The 24,158-nt window shown below is 46.1% G+C and overlaps 1 protein-coding gene across 2 annotated transcripts in view; it reads left to right on the top strand.

Moving 5' to 3' along the window:
* Positions 1 to 755: 755 nt before the first annotated feature.
* The window catches only part of LOC119371790 (uncharacterized), a 38,225-nt gene continuing 14,822 nt past the window's right edge, over positions 756 to 24,158 (top strand). The window contains exons 1-2 of one of the 2 annotated variants that reach the window (XM_037642249.2): positions 756 to 838; positions 17,279 to 17,383. In XM_037642249.2, the coding sequence (XP_037498177.2) occupies positions 758 to 838; positions 17,279 to 17,383 (186 nt within the window). In that variant the 5' untranslated portion in view covers positions 756 to 757. The remainder of the gene's footprint in view (positions 839 to 17,278; positions 17,384 to 24,158) is intronic. The other variant, XM_049419745.1, reaches the window with a different exon arrangement.

The raw sequence follows: 24,158 nt of genomic DNA, 5'->3' as shown, positions 1-24,158 counted from the left end.
ATGGAGAACAGGAACCATGTCAGCTCCACTGCAACGCAAAAGTTTTATGCGTTGAAGCATACAACAAACCAGGAAGGGCCGCTGTCGCGAGACATTGTGGGCCTCCAAAAAACGCGGTATTCTTTGCGAGGATGCATTTTGTCGACTCCCAGAAATTGCGCGGACCCTATGGCTTCCGCGGATCCCTATTTGAGAACTACTGACATAAGGCAAACCAATGTGTTCGTTCGTACAATCTATCACCACTGAATTAATAGCGTGCGGGGTAATCAGTTCCTTTTTACAGCTGAGCTTCGAAAACTATACAGCCATGGCCATTTCTGTGTGCTGTCATAAAATTCCAGTAGCACTGCATGCCAACAGCTCCTTGCGATGAATATAATAGAGTATATAAACTGCACGTTAATTAAGACGAACTTTTTTATAAGGGCTGTCCTACAAAATTGTAGCAAGTTTATTTTGCCGAACTAGACTGGCAGACTGAGAACAGTCACCGACAATGTGCCACCAGTGCTGTTATTTATTATTTTCACTGCTCGTTCCATTCTGCAATCGGCCAACTTGGTCGAGGAATGAAACAGCCCGGGTAGTGTTTTGTCGTTTGATAATGTATTGTCGAGTATTGCTGTGTTATCTTCTGCTGAGCTAGCTATAGGGGGATGCACTGTCGTAAGACGGTAGAGATGTAAAGGGAATCCTCAAATTGCAGATGACCGCGAGCAGGATCAACAACATGTCCTTCTCTCGAGGCTCGAGGATGGTGACAAGACCGCCACCTTCTTCAAGAATGCAACTCAGTCATGCAACAACGCCCACCATGTGGCGGAACGGCAACCAGGTAAGACACGTTACTCGTGTTAGCATTTTGATGTAAGAGAGCATGTGAGCATGTGTGCCAGTACGCCTACAACAAATCACAAACGCAGTTTGTTTCAGTTCTCATTGTCAAAAGTGTGTGTATATATATATATATATATATATATATATATATATATATATATATATATATATATATATATATATATATATATATGGCGAAAACCGAGTAAGAAACGCACGTGGCTATTTTATACATTATATATATATATATATATATATATATATATATATATATACATATATATATATATATATATATATATATATATATATATATATATATATATATATATAATGTATAAAATAGCCACGTGCGTTTCTTACTCGGTTTTCGCCCAGAGACTGTCAGCAACGCTCAGCGCAAACCGCGCCCCTTGTTCGAGAAGCTTCGCGATTGTTGTAGATCGTTTTGTTAAGATTGCGCGCTAGACGCGAACAATCGAGCTTATTCTAGAGCTTGCGCGATAACTAGCGGTAACTCTGGAATATTCTACGGGACGTGTATAAATGCCGACGCGCTTCACCGCTTGTCAGTTTATCGACGACCGATGCCCTGTTCGCCAATATCGGTGTACAGCGTGTATTGATGTAGCTTGAGTTTTCATTTCCCGGCCACAAGTTCGGCCAAATAAAGAGTTACAGCTTGAACACGACGACTGCTGTCTTTGTCGACGTCACGACCCCGTGACAATATATTAGCTGTAGTAACATCCTATATAATAGGAGCTGTGGTAACATCCTATATAATAGGATGTTACCACAGCTAACGTTAGTGATGTGACTAAGTATCAAAACTTGTTAATTAACTTTTTATTTATTGACATGAAGGTAGTTGTTTATATTAGCCAGTTGTAGTGCATGCAAATTTATGGCATAATTAGTTTTTTATAAATCGGGAAAGTCGCACATAATTAGAGGTACTGACCATCGATTTTACGCAACCACTCTGTTACGTCTGACCGGAACTACCCGTGACGAGAGAGTGACGAAATTCAAATCGAGGAGCGCCGGAGCAGAATCTCTTGAGAATTGGCAATCGTACTGAAATACACGAGTAAACAGCTTATTGTGCGCGTGCTATGTGTGGTGCATATGTTTTTTTTTTTTGTTAAACTACAAACAGGCGCGAAAAACAATTTCGCCCGTCTGCGAGAATCGCCGAAACGCTTGCCCCCGAGTTTTACGCTTCACATTCAAAGAAAAAGTTGATATCACGTTTTTCTTTTCTTTTTCTTTTTTTTTGCGCGTAGCTCGAAAGAAACAGATAAGCTCTAAACACCACACGCAAAGGTAAGGTGATTCGCTAGTGCAGCTGAGATGACTTGCCGCTTTTGACGAAAAGATACGGCCGCGATGCGCAGTTCGAATTTTCGTCACTTCCTTGTCCCTTCAAGTTGCGTTCTGACGTAACGTAGTGGTCGCTTTTATTTCGCGCCGCGCGATCAGTTTCGGTAACCTTAAAATTCGATGACGTGAATATTTCTAATTGCGTGCCACTTTCACGATTTCTAGGAAAAACATATATGCCATATATTCGAATGAACTACAACTTCGTAATACAAAGAACTACCCTCAAGGTAGTTAACGAGGTTTTTGTTAATTAGTCGCTTCAGTGTCCTATGAGCTGCGGCAAATTATTTCCGGTTCGCCGTGGAGTTCAGGCGCGAGAACGACAGGATCCTGAACATATATGCATACACAATGATGAAAATGTCTGAAACGATAAACCCTAATTTATTTTTTCCAAAGGTTTTGAGAGGCGGGCCTCTCTTCACGCGAGTTCATAAGAAAGCGTCGATGCGTTACAATTGTGCATTCTCTTACCTCAAGCAACACGAATTATTGCTATAGCTTTCGGATGTCGTATGGAAAATGTGCACGTGTGCCACAAGGGAACGCGGGTGCTTCATAAAGGAAATACCGAGAGACTAGGTTAGGCTTGTGCAATGGCCCAGTGTTCGTGGCACTCTGCTGGTGAATTTCCAATACTTCTTTAAACGTAGTGTGGCAGGTGAAGCTGTAATCAGCACCTTCTACTGTGATGTCATCCCACCTGATTTTATTTCAGTGTGTTGGCTCGGATATTTTGGTGGCGCTGTGACAATTTTATTTCTACGCAGCAATGTGCGATCAGGTTTCCAAACCGCTTTACTTGGGAATGCGTAGAGAACTTGGAGGGGTTGGAAAAAAAACATGGTTAACTTTTGCCCGTGTCGTGGTGAATCGGCGTACTTGCAATAATATTACAGATAAACTACGGAGAAAAAAAATGAATCGGTTTACATCGCTAAATTGTGCTCTGAGAACTTGTGCTGTCGTTAATTTCGCCATCATAGGTTTATCAATGGAGGAGAAAATCAAGTTCAAAGTTTCATTTTTAAATTTCGAGCCGTAATCTCCCCGCGTGACTTTACGGATTTCAAGGTGTAGTTATCGTATTTCGGCGCCATTAGCTGAACAAAATTACCATGTTAAGTCTATGGCCCCCTCAGAGGACAATGCATTTCACTTTTACCAATTAGGAACCGTGACGTCACGGCGAATGGTGCGGAAATTTTCCATGGGGCGTCGCCACCCACATTTTCTTTTTGCGCGTTTTCTCGCTTACTAAGCGCCTTCTCGCAGCAAAAGTGGTGTTTTTGGTATCGTGAAAGAGTACTAATATAAGAAAAATCGTTTTGCTCTTTATTGTCCCTTTAATAGTCGGATATATGTTAAGTAGAGAATATAAAACTTCTAATGGGGAAGTACGTTCTGATAAAATTTCACTGTACAATGGATACGTCGGAAATAAAATATTGTATGGTTGCTTTTAACCACTTGAACAGGGTCCTCGAAAATGGAGGTCCCGCGAGAATGACGTTGAATACGTCATCATGTGACGTCACGTTATGTGACGTCATAATGACACTACATATTTTGGCGATCTGTGACGTCATGATGACGTCATGATGACGTCAACAAATACTGTTGGTGAACGTTTAAAGAAGTCCTTTTTTGTCTAAGTCCTAGCGTAGTTGCAGAAAGCAGTATTAACAAGCGTGTCGTTGGTGTCTCTTACATTCACTGGGTGTTTCACAGGCCAAAAGAAAGTGGGAAGCCGATAGGGCGTTAATGTTGTCTCCTTACAGCTGCCAATAAGCATTTTCAGGAGTTTGCAGCGCGAGCATGCAAGTGCCAAAAAGAAAGAAGACACGGTGAAGAAAGGAAGGCAAGGAGGCACGCGCACGAGCAGTTTACCAATTTGGATTTATCGGTTGACCTACCGTTTTGTGACATGTCTCTGACGCGTGCTTAATTTTTTTTTCACCTATCTGTACATATACTTGTACATGTGTTGTGTTGGGACCAATTATGTAAGTTGGCATTCGGCACTCGTGTGCGTCTTTCTTTGCCTTCCTGTCTTTATTGTGTCGCCTTTCTTTCTCTTGGCACTTGCATGCTCGCGCTGCAAACTCTTAAAAATTCATGGTACTCATGTATTGAGACAGGACAATTTAGGGCTAAGTAATGCACGTACTTTCGTTTGCACCGTCTTCAGTTAGAATCATATCGGCGTAATTTTGACTCGAACACGTAGATGAAACATTATCTTTAGAGACCAGATTCGTCGCGACTTGACGTGGTTATATAGAGCAGAGTTGCATTCCAGTCGTTATACTAAACATCAACCAACTCGCCCACATCGCAGTTCTGATTTTTTTCTGGCAATAAGCTAGGTAAGATACGCGCCGCTGTGCAGAGAAAGAACGTCGTGAAACACACTGTGGCGACACACTGCGCACAAACCGGCGCAGCCTCCGCCTCGTCACTAGCTAGCCCGGCGTGACAGGGCTTCGTACTTGCGGGCTTCGAACGCACTTGTGGCTTTGTTTATTGCTGTGTTTTGGTTTTCTTTCGGATAAAAAAAATGAATGGTTGCGAACTTCGTGTCCTTATTTGAACTGGTGAGCCTAAAAAGATTAAAGTGGTGAAGTGGAACTGGTGATTTTTGCTGAACTACGTTTTGCGACAAAGCGGATGCAGGCGACGCGGAGCCAAGCGGAGCCGAAAGAACGAAGTTTAGACAAATCCGTATACTACCCATCATTCCCATGCTGGCTGAAGCGCCATGCGTTGCAGCTCCTATAGACGCTAGTGCCAGAGTTTCCTCTAGTAAGTAAGGAAACTCTATGGTGGATGACGCGTAAGATAATGGCTGCGTTTACCATTTTGTTGTTGATAGCGCGGTATGTATGTTAGAGGGCACTGACGACGACAGGGACAATTTGGTTTTAAAGGACGAAGAAACTATTCTTATTCGCAACTGAATTGCGCAGGATACATGGACAGGTCGTTTCTTTCGGCAAGATTAGAACGGCCGCACTAGAACGCAAGAAGCGTTCCAGTATAGCGGCCGCAGTTCATCATCGCCCACTTCCTTCGCGTGTTCGTCGGGTCTTCGTTACTGAATGCCAAGTCGTGGTTCGGCAACGTCGGAACGCCAACGGTCCCTTTCTTTTTCCCTCATAAACGCTCCGTGGTTGCGTCGGAGCATGCGTGCCCCCCTCCCCACTCCGCGACACCTAGGCGAGTAGGAATAGCGCAGTAGAGCTGCAGGAGACGCTGAAGCAACGCGGCGCAATATTGCTGAGAAGTGCTCGCGAAAATAGAGGAGTTGCACAGCCTTACATAGTAGCTTTCGTGCAATACAAAAACAATGCACAGTGGCGGTGCGCCTCGTCCATTTATACTCCATCTCACAAGCTGGTTGCAGCAGGCTGGAAGCTACGAGGTGTAAGCGAACCACATGCTTGCGGAGGAGAACGGAGTTCTGTTTGTAATTGCATTATAGTGGGAGAACGTTAAAACAACTGCGTTTATTTTGAACGTACTGCGTCACAGCAATACGCGATACGCTAATCACGATTCACATGTACGCCATAGGCGTTTAAATATTGTACCGGTAACTGCCAATAATTGTGGTGGTGAACCAACTTGGCAGCGCCCGTGCAGACGCGATCGCCCGCTTCGATCCGAACTCGCGCTTGCTGCTCGCTTTACTCTCCCAGCGCGTGGTTTTTTTGTTGTTGTTGTTGTTGTTTTTTTTTTGGGGGGGGGGGGGGAGGCTCTTGTGTTGCTCTCCAACGCTACGAGCGTTGGTTGCTTGCGAGCCGGCTCGCTCTACTCGCCCAACGCGGGGGCGCTGACGCGTTGCATAGGTTAGAGTCACTAGAAAAAACTTCAGAGTATCGCATCTGTTTTCCGCGCGCCGCCGCCGACGCGATTGGCTTACTCGTATCACGTGACCTCTCGCCGCCATATCCCTTCCAAGCGCTTTGGGTGCAGGCGCGTTAAATGCAGAGCGCGGCCGGACATTTAGCAGTACCACGGTCCCTAGAAGTACTTCGTCGCTTTTTTAAACGCGTCATGCAGATGCCAGAGAGTAGCTCACCAGTAACCGAACGTTGCTGGTGAGCTACTCCGGGAATTTCGTATATTTTTGCATTCAGTGAGGGAAACATTAACGTCAATGAGCGTCGCTGTACATGGCTGCATAGTTGGCCGTGGAATGAATTCGCCCATCTCGAAGAACACTCCTTTCCGTAGTGAACTACACAAACTTTGCTGGAAATGCTCTCATGCAGCAGGATACTTCACCTTTTCTGTTCGCTATGTTCAGCGATATTGAAAACTACATACTACATACCTTTCTATTTGCTCGGCTGTTTATATCGCGACCTGTTGGACAGATTGTGCATGCATTTCGAGTTATAAGCGTGTCGCGCACGAGAGCGAAATCGAAGACTTAATATAATAAGTGTTTACTGCATACGTACCTTGAATGATCATTTGCCACTGCGCAAAACTGAAGCGTGGAACTCTGTTGATAAACTTGGTACCAGGCAATGTTATTAAGCGCATTTTATTTTTAAAAAATGTTGCTAATGCTGCGTTGCGCCGATCGTTCCCTTACAATACTGTTTAGTGGGTGAGAAATGGTCATAGCAAAAAAAAAGAAAAATCGGCTTATGCTACCACGCATTGAGGAAATTGATTTCATGCGAGCCCCAGATCTATATACATACTCTGTTGCAGCAGCATGCGCGTTAAAAAGTTTCGGGATGTGCTATTTCTGATCAAAATAACACGAACCACTGCGCCGAGGAAGTTTTAACAAGAGTGCATTAATAAAAAAAAGTTGAAATTAAAAGCAGTGCAGAAACCGAACCCCTGCTGTTTACGCGCTGGCAACGCAAAAAAAAACTGTCGGAACACAGCAAAATATTTGCAAATGCACTGCAACGTTGGGAATATTAAGGAGACAAAAAATAGGAAATGAAACAACTAAGTAGTGACGTCAATCATTTTCGATGGCCTATTTTCTACCTATCTGTTAGGAAATGACAACGTATTCACAAAATAAGATGCACCTTACCTACCGCACACCGATACGCCCGTGCGTTCGGCTGCTGGCGTACCGAACTGAGACAAATACTTCACGCACAACTTCCACTTACCGTACACACACCACTTCTATTACAGATAACACCCAGCTGAACAGCAGGCATGGTGCGCAAGTAAGGTATGCGTCAGCGATCACTCGAAGGACGCAATGCTGAACGTTCTCGATGTTCGATAATGTTCTCGAATGCGCTATGAAGTGAACCTGAACACCGACTGCAAAGCTAGCGCGAACAGTCAACATTCACCAAGCGTCGAAGTAAATGGCATCTCGCACGGTCATTACGCTAATGCAACTATACAGCTCCGGACCTTGCGAACACACCCGGCGGTGAAACGAAAAGAGACCGATGAAGCCACGAAGAGAGTTCGCGAGCACATGGCAACATTCACCGCACGTTTCATTAGCTACACCGCTTACCGCGCAGTCGATTCATGACTATCGATGACTCGAAATCACTTCTGACATCCTTTTGAAGAAACACACACACACATATTGAAGTTACGCCGAGCGTAACACGGCATCAAGGCGAAAAGATCGGTCACTTCTCAACACACGCTACCAACGCGCCGGACGGTCCGAAAGGGAAATGGCCGCCGCCGCTCAATGTTGCCCGCGTGCAGCCTACCTTTGCGGTACTCTGAAATTTTCCAGTGACTCTAGCACAGGTCTTGCAACCACAGCTATGCGGCGAAGCCGCTCTCCGTTTTTGCAGGCGACATGCCTACCGTGTCGCCGATCGACATAATTGGTGTGTCGAAGACCGGTGATCATTTGACTGACCATGTCTGGTGTCAATCCAATTGGCTGCAGCGGCGGCGCAGAGAAATACAGAAATTGTTCCAAGCGGCAGCTTCTCCGCAATGCATGGTTGCTAGCGGCGTTTGGAAGACAGATGCGCAACTCTGCTACCTCAAGGTTGCATATACAGGAACTCTAGGGGACGCCGAGCAGACGACGCGGCGCGGATGAATACGTCGTGAGGGGTTCTTGTTCTTAAGCAGCCTCGTAGCTTCCAAAGCGCTGCAACCAGCTTGTGAGATTGAGTATAGCTACAATTGTAACGTGCAGTGCAGCGTTTCATGTATGTGGCTATGGCCAGACACGCGGGAAACTCGAGCCATGGACAAACACGTGAAACGCTACATTGCGTGCAATATTTGTATGAAGGACGGGACGAATCGCTATTGTGAAGAAATGTGTGTTGTGCAGGAAAACTACCTTGTAGTTATTGCAACTCGCACCGTTGTGTGTACTTTGACGGTTTTCTGTTTGGTCTTGCCTGATACATGGAGTAAACCGCGGATCGCTGCGTTTTTTCCAGTGATGAGCGTAGCGAGGCTCACATGTATCGCCAGGGCCCAATTCGAGCGGGACCTTTCCTACTGTAGTAGAGTGTACTACAATATTCTAGTTCACTCTAAGTGTAGTGCACTAGAATAATATATTACAGTTGCTATACGCTGGCTTTGAAGTACTTTATCGGCACGCCATCGGCACGTCATATGGTGACGTCGTCACGTCATGGTGATTTAGAATCACTAGTTCCCGGCGCCGGGAGACGCCGTCGCCGACAGTCAAATTTCGCGTTTCATGAGGTTTTAAGGCTTTCGCCTTGAGCAAAACACCAGAAGGTGACTGCGATCATTGAGGTAGAAAACTAAAGAGAAACGAAACAAAGGAGAGAAGATACGAAATGGCTGGTGAAAAAAGGAAATGCAAGCGATAAAGCTTTCTTTTTTTTTTTTTTTTTTACAGCGAGAGGAGTGCATTCCTCAGCTAGACCGGAAGCAGACTAAAACGGAGGGACATTGTAGATGAAAGAAGGGTTGAGGCGCTGGAAAGGGGATGACAGATGTTATCCGATTCCGTTGAAACCAAAAATTTTTAACTTCTGGAGGGGCGGCATAAGGTATGTAAAAATAATGATAGATGCGAACGGAAGAGCACGTGTTTTGCTGCAGTGGGTTGGTCCTTAGAGAGGCGTTCAAGTAAGCAGTCAAAGACGTTGTCGCAGTGGTTGCGTCGAACCAGATATGGACTAGAGAAAAACAACATTCAACGCTGTCAAAGCTCCCCTGTCAATGCGCTACGGCACATTTCTTCTGAATTGCACTTGTCAATGCCCAAATTTATTGGCTGCTCTGCCCGAGCACCGCCGTGAAATAGAGGAGTGCGCGTGCCATTAGGAAAACGTTGCTGTATTGCAAACCGTGGTTATCCGAGGAGATTGGTGTGTTTTTGTTCGATGTTAAGTTTGCTGTTGCTTTCGTTCCAGATGGCTAACCGTAAGCCAGTGGAGTTCCGCCATGCCCTTGACCGGTACCTCGAACACGACGCGGACAAGATCGAGAAGCTAAGCCGGTAGTCCGGAAAAACAGGCGTAAGTGCACTCGACCCACTTTGCAAAAGGTACACGCCCTTTCTACAGCAGCTCTTTCTATCGTTCAGGGCAATCGCTTTCGAGTGAAGTCCACGTAATTCTTCTATCGCTCCTTCCAGAAATGCCCTGCACCGCGTGCAAGCCCAACTAATTAAGTACCCCATAACTGAAATTTTCATTGCTTCAGAAATTTAATCAGAAGAAAATAAACTCCAGTAACGGTAAAAAACAAACAAACTTTAAAGTGTCTCCAGAAAATAATTTTGATCAAACGAGAAATACAGTTGTGGCGATGTAAGAGGTTACTTCAGATTCACGAATCTCAACATCTCTTGTGGGTGACTTGCATCGGCTGCCATATCTGAGCATTAAATGGAAACACAAAAATATTTGGCGTGAAGTCCGCAAATGTGCCCTAAAGAATCTCTCCCTGTGAACACATCGCATGCAGTGCGAAGACATGCCCATGTACAATACAGCCGTGCCGTTTTAGCGAAATGTTGATGAAAGCCCTTCGACGTGTTATACTCCATGGTTTTCGTGGGCATTCTAAGCAAGTTTACGGCACGAAGTACTAATTGAACTTTACCAACAGGACATTTCTATTGATTTACTGCATTCAAAAAGCCGACCTAGCGTGCAGAGCTTCTTTAACAGTTGAACAGTTGATATCTTGGTTGTGCCAGCTCTCATGCTGAGCAAGCGTTTCGATTAAATTAAGGCGAAAGAGGTTGGATGCGTATAAGAGTGCCAGGTACCATGGCGATTCAAGGCAATACGTTGCTGTATTGCAAACCGTGGTTATCCGAGGAGATTGGTGTGATCGTGTTCGATGTTGAGTTTCTCGTTGCTTTCGTTCCAGATGGCTGCCCGAAAGCTGATGCAATTCAGCCATGCTCTGGACCTTATTTCACGTTATTCATACCTCCTTAGCAGTTATTAACCAGCCTACGAAAAACAAAGGAAGTCGCTAACTAAACAGAATATCAGAAATCTTTTAAATACCGTATCTGCAAAAAAAAATTAAAAAATCGCAGATCCCACGCGTTGTGGGAATCGGTTTCATGCGATGCAGTCAGTGAGCTATAAACTGTCAATCACCTGAGGCTCATACCCGTACACCGCGGCCCGTGGTAAACGGGTATATGCCACACGTGTCTGGAGGAAAGTGTTTAATGACGTACGCGACAGGATTTTCGCGTTATTCATGTCATGACTCGACAGTCGTATTCGATAAATCCCCTTACCCTCCCATGCCAATTTGGTGTACACCAACTTGAGGAGGCGATCAGAGCACCCAGACGTTGGCGGCTAGATAGATAGATAGATATGTAGATAGAAACGCTCAAAGGTGCCAAAAGATCGCTATGAAATCCTTCGCATTTAAAAACAAAGACGCTAATGTTCACTTAGGCGTCCTAAATGGGCCTACCCCCTAGCGTTTGTTGCACGGAGGAGTGATAGGAGAGGGTGAAGCAAGCACCGCCGTGCATTGATAGCGGATGCTATGAAAGTGTCCTATATAACAGGGCTGTGACTTGTCCGCCACCAAGCTCGAAAAAAAAAAATTGCAGTGGCTTAGCTCCGCTATGCCAGGATATACGTAGCGTTAGCAAAGGTTCAGCTGATTATTCTTAGCTTTTTCTTAGCTGATTATTCATAGCTGCGCGCGCGCCGGCGCCAGCATGTCTTCCGCGCCTACGACGCCACACCGCTCGAACGCACAGACCAGCAGCGGCGAGCCCCGGGCGGCGGTGTCGGATAGCGCGTGAGAATTCAGCTCCGGTGACCCAGCAGTGTGACATCACCGATCCTCGCTTATGCGCAGCACGGCTCATGACGCTCCACGCGAATCGGCTGCGGCTAGGCTAGTGTAGCTAGCGCTACAAAATACGATTTTTACAGCGGGAACATTTACGGGATCACAAAAGCCGCTTTTGGTGGCGTAATTATTTGTCGGCGCCGCCGATGTCCGTAACTGCTAGCGTGCACAATAAGAAAAAAAAACGGGGTACAAACGGGATTCGAACCCAGGCACTCTGCGTAGCAGTCCACTTCTCCACCGCAAAGCCGCGCCTTTGCTTGCAGCTCGTTTGCAAGAAGACCCTATACAGGCGTCATGTCGTGAAAGGAATCATGTTAGCAGACGTAATATAGAGAAAAGAGCAGGGGTCAAAATATTTCCGACTGCGTAACGAGTGCGTACTTTAAAGATTGCCGCCCATTGCAAAGGGCTCAGCAATATTCTTTCTTGTCGTCAGCCACAGCATCGACAAAGTGCACATGCTTTACAGGCGCATACTGGGTATCTCGTCTCTCTGCAGACTGAGAGGTAATGGCATAAAGGGTACTTCCCTGCTCATCAAAACTATGATTATGGCGTAGTGAGCACCTTCCAATAGTTCTTGCAGTAGTCGCCCCAGAGAGTTAGAATGATCTCTACAAAGGCAGCTCCTCCAGCTTTCTGTTTCTGCATTCTGCACAGCCTGGCGTTTATTATCTTTCAGTTTTGCCTCGCCTACTTCAATTAAATCATCCTTCCTATAGAAAACATTTGTTCTTTCTCTCCACATTCGTATAGAACAGGCTGCATTTTTTCCTTAGCTTCCCCACAGCATGTACGTACATTTTTCTGGTGCACCTTAAAGCAGAAGTCGTTAAAATAAACGGAGATCACTCATACTTGCTCAATAAATATATTTTCGCTTAGGACTCACTCGGACTCAGACTAATCAAAAGTTTGCTGAAGTGGGCTCACTCGTACTCGCACTCGCCTAACGTTTCCTCAGCCGGACTCACTGAGACTCGGGACTCACCAACTCGCCAACATGTAACGCAGCCGGACTCTCTCTGGTAGAGACTCAATGCTCAATCGGATTGTGAGTGAGTCTAGGCGAGTCGACTCATGAGTGAGTATGCCGACCTGCGCCTTAAAATGAGGGTCGTGTGGAGCGCTCATTACTAGAAAGCCGGTGCACGCGGCGGAATGAGAGGAAAGCGAGGCGCACACAGAGCCCTACACGCAGGCACTACGTGCCCGCCAAACAATTTCCTATGGCCACTTAGGGCGGTGTTTCTCAGCCATGGATGTTTTGGGGGCCTCTTGTGGATTGGTGGAAGCTATGAGTGACCCCTTGCAGTGAGACATAAGAGGGAGGAATCAAAATGTACCTCTACATGCGGCGTGAAATATGTGCCTCTTATTTCTCCCTGGCAAAGAATGGTCAAACTAAATGGCCGCACCGATTCGATCTCAACAGCTTGTCAATAAGGTGTGCTGCTGCGGCATTCAACCTGTTTGTTGCTTTGTGCTTGATTCTCGAGTATCTAAACCTGGAAAGCACGGTCGCGTGCATATGTCTTAGAAAACCACAGCCATGTCATGGAGAACAGAAACCATGTCAGCTCCACTGCAACGCAAAGTTTTATGCGTTGAAGCATACAACAAACCAGGAAGGGCCGCTGTCGCGAGACATTGTGGGCCTCCAAAAAACGCGTTATTCTTTGCGAGGGTGCATTTTGTCGACTCCCAGAAATTGCGCGGACCCCATGGCTTCCGCGGATCCCCATTTGAGAACTACTAACATAAAGCAAACCAATGTGTTCGTTCGTACAGTCCATCACCACTGAATTTTGTGCGGGGTAATTCTTTTTACAGCTGAGCTTCGAAAACGACACAGCCATGGCCATTTCTCTTTGTGCAGCCATAGAATTCCAGCAGCACTGCATGCCAACAGCTTCTTGTAATGAATATAATACAGAATATATAAACTGCACGTACATGAAGAGCAAGTATTTTTTATAAGGGCTGTCCTACAAAATTGTAACAGAAGTTTATTTTGCCCAAATAGACTGGCAGACTGAGAACAGTCACCGACAATGTGCCACCAGTGCTGTTCTTTATTATTTTCTCTGCTCGATCCATTCTGCAATCGCCTAATTTGGTTGAGGAATGAAACAGCCCGGGTAGTGTTTTGTCGTTTGATAATGTATTGTCGAGTATTGCTGTGGTATTTTCTGTTGAGCTCGCTATCGGGAGATTCACTGTCTTAAGACGGTAGAGATGTAAAGGGAATCCTCAAATTCCAGATGACAGCCACTAGAATCAACGATTCATCGTTCAGCATCTCCTTTGATGAGGGAACGAAGACGGCCGACTACCTGGAGAACGCACAGTCGTGCCAGGGAGCGCATAGTGAGGCCGCGCGGCAGCCGGGTAAGAGACGTTACTCGTGTTAGCATTTTGGTGCAAGAGAATGTGTGCCAGGTCAGTACTGCAACAAAATACGTACATATATAGAGGAATGAAGAAAGAATTTACGACTTTCGTTGGTTTGGCACTGTATACTTTCACTAACGTTTCGTCTGGTGGACCAGACTTAATATTTACATATATAGATATATATATATATATATATTATACCGGCTGTTCAAAATGAAAGCCTTATGGTTTTGTTAAAATTCAATGAAGAACGTGAAAATCACCAGCTTTTTTTCACCCGGTTTAATATATATTAAAACTAAACATGCGATTTTCACGTTCTTCCCAGTATTGAATTTTAATTTTGAACACGGGGTATACTTTTGAACTCGTGGTTCGACGTGTAGTTCGCGCACGAGAACGACAGGATCCTGAATGAACATATATGCGCACACAATGACGGAAATGTCTGAAACGATAAATACTAATGTTTTTTCCGACGGTTTTGCGAGGCGGGCCTCTTTTCAAGCGGGTTCATAAGAAAGCGTCGATATGTTACGTTTGTGCATTCTCTTACCTCAAGCTACACGAATTATTTCTATAGCTTTCAGATGTCGCTTGGAAAATGTGCACGCGTGCCACAAGGGCACACTGGTGCTTCATAAAGGAAATACCAAGGCACTAAGCTCGGCTTGTGCAATGGCACATTGTTCGTGGCATTCTGCTGGTGAATTTCCAACACTTCTTTAAACGTAGTGTGGCAGGGGAAGCTATAATCAGCCCCTCCTACTGTGATGTCATCCCACCTGATTTCATATCAGTGTGGTGGCCCGGATATTTTGGTGGCGCTGTGCCAATTTTTTCTACTCAGCAGTGTGAGATACAACTAGAAGTGGTCGTCAACTCGGTCTTCGTAAATGGAGGTCCCACTTTACATGCTCGAAGTCGCGTGAGCACGAAATGAGTACCAGCTTTGTCGCCCAGGTTACGCGTCCTTTAGACATGTGGGTTAACGTCGCGTTGCTGTAGCCACGGTTGGTGAACGTATAAATAAGTCCTTTTTTGTCAAGTCCGAGCGTAGTTGCAGAAAGCAGTAGTAAGAAGCGTGTCGTTGGTGTCCCTTACATTCTCTGGGTGTTTCACAGGCCAAAAGAAAGTGGGAAGCCGATAGGGCGTTAATGTTGCCTCTTTACGGCTGTCAATAAGCATTTTCAAGAGTTTGCAGCGCGAGCATGCAAGTGCCAAAAGAAAGGCGACACGGTGAAGAAAGGAAGGCAAAGAGGCACGCGCACGAGCAGTTTACCAATTTGGATTTATCGGTGAACTACCGATTTGTGACGTGTCTCTGACAAGTACTTGATATTTTTTTCACCTATCTGTACATATGTCTGTAATTGTATATGTACTGTACATGTACTGTACATACATGTACAGTGGAGTACACAACCCTGGTCTTTCAGCGATCTACCTGCGTACGGCCAGGCTTGACAATGCCGACTTTGGTGGCATAGTTGTCCGCCGCCTCCGGCGTCCGTTGCAACTGTCGCGCAAAATGTGAAAAAAAGAAACTGTGTTCGCGTGGGAATCGAATTAGAGCACCATGCATGGCAGATACTCCGTCCGACAGAGACACGCCGGCGCCTGAAACCTTTTCGCAAAAACACCCTATACAGGCGTCATGTCTGCTGAGGAATCGCGTTAAGAGATAAATTTTGCGTGGCAGAAGAGTAAGATCACGCCGAGATGTCAAACAATATGAATTGCGTGGCGACGAGATCGTTTGAGCGCCGTGTTCTCCTTTGCTTGGTATTATTTTATACCTTTGCCTTGAAAGTTGTTACCCGCCACGGTGGTCTAGTGGTTGAGGTGCTCAACTGCTGACCCGAAGGTCGCGGGATCAAATCCCGAAAGCGGCGACCGCATTTCCATGGCCCGCGTTTGAGTGTACTAGAACCGGGGGGAGTGCTCAGACCGCCTGCGCCGCCAGCGCTTTGAAAGTGATGTCAAAAGAAGGTAGAGCCACTTGCGGCTTGCAATATTGTGTGTGCGGCTGCACCAAAGTGGTACGAAGGTGGAATGCCACTTTTCCCACTCAAAAGACCCGCGCTTAAATGAAATAAATTTGAGAGTGAACACAAATATTTGTAGCACCACCGCGCAGGATTCAACAAACACAAAGAAAAGTGTGGCCACCGAGATGCTTTGCGAATACAAGACTCGGATACACACATTTCCGGGAACAAAATCCGGGAGATCTTGCTTATACCAAATTGTCGCGGCGATGAGGTTTGTGCACATGGTCTCATCGACTTGTTTTCTGCATGGGGCCCTCTTTTATGTTCTCTTCATTTCGAAAAAACTATACAACTTGCGCTACAATGCAAATGCGGTGGCGGACTAATATTTACGTTTACTGTCAATTGTCTCTTAATTTCCTTGACATCTCGGGTTACATTCTCTGAGTGTGCTTAGCCACAGAAGCGAGTTTTAAGAAACGAAAAAGAAGCCAATAACCGTAACAAGTTATAGTCAATGTATTGATCCCGCCCCGACACCCTCCAAAAGCTTTCTGCACCTAACGTGGTTTTGCAGTGCCTCCGAGATCTCGGGCACCTCACCTGGTTTTGCATTGCCTCCGTGATCGGGCCACCTTTGACCAAGCTACGATGTCACGTGATGTTTTCATGCGACTTACGTCACGTGACGTAACTACTCAGCTAGACCGGACTACTCAGCGTCACGTGACTACTCAGCTAGACGGGAAGCAGACTAAAGCAGAGGGACATTGTAGATGAAAGAAGGGTGTAGGCGCTTGAAAGGGGATGACAGATGTTATCCGATTCCGTTAAAAGCATTTTAGCTTCTGAAGGGACGGCATGATGTCTGTAAAAAATGAGACATCCGAACAGAAGAGCACGTGTTAAGCTGCAATGGGTTGGTCCTTAGAGAGGCCTTCAAGAAAGCACTCAAAGACGTTGTCGCGTTCGTTGCGTAGAATCAGATATGGACTAGAGAAAAACAGAATTGAACGCTGCCAAAACGACCAGTTTCCCATCGACGCCCCCTTCCCGCTTTCACAATTCACCAAAGTAAAAGAAAAAGAAGATAGGATAAAGTGAAATTCCTGTCTTGGTGACAGCGAGAAACGTGCTTCAGAACCGTAGCTATGGTCGGGTGGTCAGCACTACGGCACATTTCTTCTGAATTGCACTTGACATTGCCCCAAATAGACTGCACTGCCCGAGCACTGTCTTGAAATAGAGGAGGGCGCGTGCCATTAGGAAAACGGTGCTGTATTGCAAAGCATGGGCATCCGAGGAGAATGGTGTGCTCGTGTTCGATGTTGAGTATGTTGTTGCTTTCGTTCCAGATGGACGCCAGAAAGCTCCTTCACTTCTCGCATTTCGTCGACGGGAAGGTCGAGCACGACCATGACAAGGTGGACAAAATCACCCGCGAGTCGGCCAAGACCGGTGTAAGTGCACTCGACCCACTTTGTAAAAGGTACACGCCCTTTCCACGGCAGCTCTTTCTGTCGTTCAGGGCAATCGCTTTCGTGTGAAGTCCACGTAACTCTTCTATCGCTCCTTCCAGAAATGCCCTGCGCCGCGTGGAAGCCCTACTACTTAAGTACGCCATAAGTGAAATTTTTATTGCTTCAGAAATTTGGTCAGACTCCAGTAATGGTAAAAAATAAACAATATTTAACGTGTGTCTTAGGAAAACTATTTTGACCAAACGAGAAATACAGTTGTGGGGAGGTAAAAGGTTACTTCACACGAATCTCAACATCCCTCGTGGGCCGACAGACTTGCATCGACTGCCATATCTGAGCATTAAATGGAAACACAAAAATATTTCGCGTGAAGTCCGCAAATGTGCTCTAAAGAATGTGCTCCCTCTGAACACATCGCATGCAGTGCGAAAACATGCCCATGTACAATACAGCCATGCCGTTTTAGAGAAATATTGATGAAAACCCTTCGACGTGCTATACTCCATGGCCTTCGTGGGCATTCTAAGCAAGTTTCCCGCAGGAAGTACTAATTGAACTTTACCAACAGGACATTTATATTGATTTACTGCATTAAAAAAGCCGACCTAGCATGCAGAGCTTCAACAGTTGAATACTTTATCTATATCTTGGTTGTGTCGGCTCTCATGCTGAGCACGCGTTTCGATTAAATTAAGGCGAAAGAGGTTGGATGCGTATAAGAGTGCCAGTTACCATGACGATGCAAGGCAATATTTTCTAATACCTCCTTACGCAGTTACTAACCAGCCTACGAAAGACAAACGAAGTCGCTAACTAAACAGACTATCAGAAATATTTTAAATACCGTATCTGCAAAAAAAAAAAAAAAATTCGCATATCCCACGCGTTGTGGGAATCTGTTTCATGCGATGCAGTCAGTGAGTACTTCTACTTCTATGCTGTATTTTATGGCTTTCAGCCAAGCGTTACGAGGTGCATCGACGTGTTTTTGTAAGTGCAGTAGCTGTGTGCACATCGTGGACTTACCAGGCACGTCGACAACACTGGCGTTTAAAGCGTAACGTCAGCCCTCACGGTCGGGTGCATACGCCAGTATTATCGAAACTAAGTGCACTTTACAGAACAATTGTGTGAATATCACTAGTAACTTACATTAATTTATTCCTCCGTGGTCGAGCAATGCTTCAATATAGCTTCGTGAATCATAGGAGTACAAATGCAATGTTGCACCGACATTACGCCTGCATAAGCTGTTTTTCCAAACCAGTTCATAGATCTGGCGTGGCTCTGTGGTAGAATACCTGATTGCCACGCAGAATGCTTGGGTTCGATTCCTGCTGGTATCGTAATTTTTATCCTTTCCATTCGTCTGGTCAACGCTGCCGATATCACTTTTTCTTAACGCCGTCGTATTTAAATTACCAATGTCTGTTCTCGCCGTTCCTGGGTAGCTATAAACTGTGGCGCATACCCGTACACCGCGGCCCGTGGTAAACGGGTATATGCCACACCAGCCTACGAAAGACAAAGGAAGTCGCTAACTAAACAGAATATCAGAAATCTTAAATACCGTATCTGCAAAAAAAATCGCAGATCCCACGCGTTCTGGGAATCGGTTTCATGCGATGCCTGGAGGAAAGGGTTTAATGACGTACGCGACAGGATTTTAGCGTTATTCATGTCATGACTTGACAGTCATATTCGACAAATCCCCTTACCCTCCCATGCCAATTTTGGTATACACCAACTTGAGGAGGCGATCAGAGCACCCAGACGTTGGCGGCTAGATAGAGAGATAGATATGTAGATAGAAACGCTCAAAGGTGCCACAGGATCGCTAAGAAATGCTTCGCATTTAGTAACAAAGACGCTAATATTCACTTAGGCGTAATAAATGGGCCTACCCCTAGCGTTTGTTGCACGGAGGAGTGATAGGAGAGAGTGAAGCAAGCACCGCCGTGCATTGATGACGGATGCTATGAAAGTGCCGTATATAACAGGGCTGTGACTTGTGCGCCACCAAGCTCGAAAAAAAATTGCAGTGGCTTAGCTTTGCTATCCCAGGATATACGTAGCGTTAGCAAAGGTTCAGCTGATTATTCTTAGCTTTCCAGATTGTCTAGGATTATTAGCCTTCTGTTCATTCTTCGTCCGCTGAACAGCTAATTGCCAGGCAACTCCTTCGGGATCCGATGAGATAGGCTTCTCGGCTCTTCTGCGCCGTCGAGCAGCATTTGCGCTATCCTTCTCCGCGGCGTTACCCACCTGCAAGCGCCAGTCAGAGGCGCTATCAAGCGGCTCAAGCGCAGTGTCAGACGGCGACTGCACAGCGAAGGCGAATAGCTGCACGCGCGCCGGCGCCACTTTGTCTACGACGTCACTCCTCTCTAATTCGGTGCAGACCAGAGGCGGTGGCGGAGTCTGCGCGCGCGCCGGCGCCAGCATGTCTTCCGCGCCTACGACGCCACACCGCTCGAACGCACAGACCAGCAGCGGCGAGCCCCGGGTGGCGGTGTCGGATAGCGCGTGAGAATTCAGCTCCGGTGACCCAGCAGTGTGACATCACTGATCCTCGCGCATGCGCAGCACGGCTCATGACGCTCCACGTGAAATCGGGTGCGGCTAGGCTAGTGTAGCTAATGCTACAAAATACCATTTTTACAGCGGGAACATTTACGGGATCACAACAGCCGCTTTTGGTTGCGTAATTATTTTTTGCCGCCGCTGATGTCCGTAACTGCCAGCGTGCACAATAAGAAAAAAAATACGGGGTACAAATGGGATCCGAACCCAGGCGTTCTGCGTAGCAGTCCAGTTCTCTACCGCAAAGCCGCGCCTTTGCTTGCAGCTCGTTTGCAAGAAGATCCTATACAGGCGTCATGTCGTGAAAGGAATCATGTTAGCAGACGTAATATAGAGAAAAGAGCAGGGGTCAAAATAATTCCGACTGCGTAACGAGTGCGTACTTTAAAGCTTGCAGACCATTGCAAAGGGCTCAGCCAATATTCTTCGTTGTCGTCAGCCACAGCATCGACAAAGTGCACATGCTTTACAGGCGCGTACTGGGTATCTCGTCTCTCTGCAGAGTGAGAGGTAATGGCATGAAGAGTACTTGGCGCGTACTGGGTATCTCGTCTCTCTGCAGAGTGAGAGGTAATGGCATGAAGAGTACTTCCCTACTCATCAAAATTACGATTATGGCGTAGTGAGCACCTTCCAATAGTACTTGCAGTGATCGCCCCAGAGAGTTTAGAATGATCTCTACGAAGGCAGCTCCTCCAGCTTTCTGTTTGTGCATTCTGCACAGGCCTGGCGTTTATTATCTTTCAGTTTTGCCTAATGCCTCGCCTACTTCAATTAAATCGTCCTTCCTATAGAAAACATTTGTTCTTTCTCTCCACATTCGTACAGAACAGGCTGCATTTTTTCCTTAGCTTCCCCACAGCATGTGCGTACATTTTTCTGGTGCACCTTAAAGCACAGGTCGTTAAAATAAACGGAGATCACTCATACTTGCTCAAGAAATATATTTTCGCTTAGGACTCACTCGGACTCAGACTAACCAAAAGTTTGCTGAAGTGGGCTCACTCGTACTCGCACTCGCCAAACGTTTCTTCAGCCGGACTCACTGGGACTCGGACTCGCCAACATATAACGCAGCCGGACTCTCTCGGATACACTCACTGCTCAATCGAATTGTGAGTGAGTCTAGGCGAGTCGACTCATGAGTGAGTTTGCCGACCTGTGCCTTAAAATGAGGGTCGTGTGGAGCGGTCATTACTAAGCAGCCGGTGCACGCGGCGGAATGAGAGGAAAGCGAGGCGCCCACAGAGCCCTACGCGCAGGTACTACGTGCCCGCCAAACAATTTCCTATGACCACTTAGGGCGGTGGTTCTCAGCCATGGATGTTTTGGGGACCTCTTGTGGAGTGGTGGAAGTGATGAGGGACCCCTTGCAGTGATAGAAAATGGGAGGGATAAAAAGTTACCTCGACATGCGGCGTGAAATATGTGCCTCTTATTTCTCCCTGGCAAAGAATGGTCAAACTAAATGGCCGCACCGATTTGATCTCAACAGCTTGTCAATAGGGTGTGCGGTCTGCTGCCGCCTTCAACCTGTTCGTTGTTCTGTGCTTGATCCTCAAGTATCTTAACCTGGAAAAAGCACGGTCGCGTGCATATGTCTTAGGAAACCACAGCCATGTCATGGAGAACAGAAACCATGTCAGCTCCACTGCAACGCAAAGTTTTATGCGTTGAAGCATACAACAAACCAGGAAGGGCCGCTGTCGCGAGACATTGTGGGCCTCCAAAAAACGCGTTATTCTTTGCGAGGGTGCATTTTGTCGACTCCCAGAAATTGCGCGGACCCCATGGCTTCCGCGGATCCCCATTTGAGAACTACTAACATAAAGCAAACCAATGTGTTCGTTCGTACAGTCCATCACCACTGAATTTTGTGCGGGGTAATTCTTTTTACAGCTGAGCTTCGAAAACGACACAGCCATGGCCATTTCTCTTTGTGCAGCCATAGAATTCCAGCAGCACTGCATGCCAACAGCTTCTTGTAATGAATATAATACAGAATATATAAACTGCACGTACATGAAGAGCAAGTATTTTTTATAAGGGCTGTCCTACAAAATTGTAACAGAAGTTTATTTTGCCCAAATAGACTGGCAGACTGAGAACAGTCACCGACAATGTGCCACCAGTGCTGTTCTTTATTATTTTCTCTGCTCGATCCATTCTGCAATCGCCTAATTTGGTTGAGGAATGAAACAGCCCGGGTAGTGTTTTGTCGTTTGATAATGTATTGTCGAGTATTGCTGTGGTATTTTCTGTTGAGCTCGCTATCGGGAGATTCACTGTCTTAAGACGGTAGAGATGTAAAGGGAATCCTCAAATTCCAGATGACAGCCACTAGAATCAACGATTCATCGTTCAGCATCTCCTTTGATGAGGGAACGAAGACGGCCGACTACCTGGAGAACGCACAGTCGTGCCAGGGAGCGCATAGTGAGGCCGCGCGGCAGCCGGGTAAGAGACGTTACTCGTGTTAGCATTTTGGTGCAAGAGAATGTGTGCCAGGTCAGTACTGCAACAAAATACGTACATATATAGAGGAATGAAGAAAGAATTTACGACTTTCGTTGGTTTGGCACTGTATACTTTCACTAACGTTTCGTCTGGTGGACCAGACTTAATATTTACATATATAGATATATATATATATATATTATACCGGCTGTTCAAAATGAAAGCCTTATGGTTTTGTTAAAATTCAATGAAGAACGTGAAAATCACCAGCTTTTTTTCACCCGGTTTAATATATATTAAAACTAAACATGCGATTTTCACGTTCTTCCCAGTATTGAATTTTAATTTTGAACACGGGGTATACTTTTGAACTCGTGGTTCGACGTGTAGTTCGCGCACGAGAACGACAGGATCCTGAATGAACATATATGCGCACACAATGACGGAAATGTCTGAAACGATAAATACTAATGTTTTTTCCGACGGTTTTGCGAGGCGGGCCTCTTTTCAAGCGGGTTCATAAGAAAGCGTCGATATGTTACGTTTGTGCATTCTCTTACCTCAAGCTACACGAATTATTTCTATAGCTTTCAGATGTCGCTTGGAAAATGTGCACGCGTGCCACAAGGGCACACTGGTGCTTCATAAAGGAAATACCAAGGCACTAAGCTCGGCTTGTGCAATGGCACATTGTTCGTGGCATTCTGCTGGTGAATTTCCAACACTTCTTTAAACGTAGTGTGGCAGGGGAAGCTATAATCAGCCCCTCCTACTGTGATGTCATCCCACCTGATTTCATATCAGTGTGGTGGCCCGGATATTTTGGTGGCGCTGTGCCAATTTTTTCTACTCAGCAGTGTGAGATACAACTAGAAGTGGTCGTCAACTCGGTCTTCGTAAATGGAGGTCCCACTTTACATGCTCGAAGTCGCGTGAGCACGAAATGAGTACCAGCTTTGTCGCCCAGGTTACGCGTCCTTTAGACATGTGGGTTAACGTCGCGTTGCTGTAGCCACGGTTGGTGAACGTATAAATAAGTCCTTTTTTTGTCAAGTCCGAGCGTAGTTGCAGAAAGCAGTAGTAAGAAGCGTGTCGTTGGTGTCCCTTACATTCTCTGGGTGTTTCACAGGCCAAAAGAAAGTGGGAAGCCGATAGGGCGTTAATGTTGCCTCTTTACGGCTGTCAATAAGCATTTTCAAGAGTTTGCAGCGCGAGCATGCAAGTGCCAAAAGAAAGGCGACACGGTGAAGAAAGGAAGGCAAAGAGGCACGCGCACGAGCAGTTTACCAATTTGGATTTATCGGTGAACTACCGATTTGTGACGTGTCTCTGACAAGTACTTGATATTTTTTTCACCTATCTGTACATATGTCTGTAATTGTATATGTACTGTACATGTACTGTACATACATGTACAGTGGAGTACACAACCCTGGTCTTTCAGCGATCTACCTGCGTACGGCCAGGCTTGACAATGCCGACTTTGGTGGCATAGTTGTCCGCCGCCTCCGGCGTCCGTTGCAACTGTCGCGCAAAATGTGAAAAAAAGAAACTGTGTTCGCGTGGGAATCGAATTAGAGCACCATGCATGGCAGATACTCCGTCCGACAGAGACACGCCGGCGCCTGAAACCTTTTCGCAAAAACACCCTATACAGGCGTCATGTCTGCTGAGGAATCGCGTTAAGAGATAAATTTTGCGTGGCAGAAGAGTA

This window comes from Rhipicephalus sanguineus, chromosome 10 (genome assembly GCF_013339695.2).
Source record: "Rhipicephalus sanguineus isolate Rsan-2018 chromosome 10, BIME_Rsan_1.4, whole genome shotgun sequence".
Lineage (NCBI taxonomy): Eukaryota > Metazoa > Arthropoda > Arachnida > Ixodida > Ixodidae > Rhipicephalus > Rhipicephalus sanguineus.
This window is presented reverse-complemented; position numbering and strand designations above follow the sequence as displayed.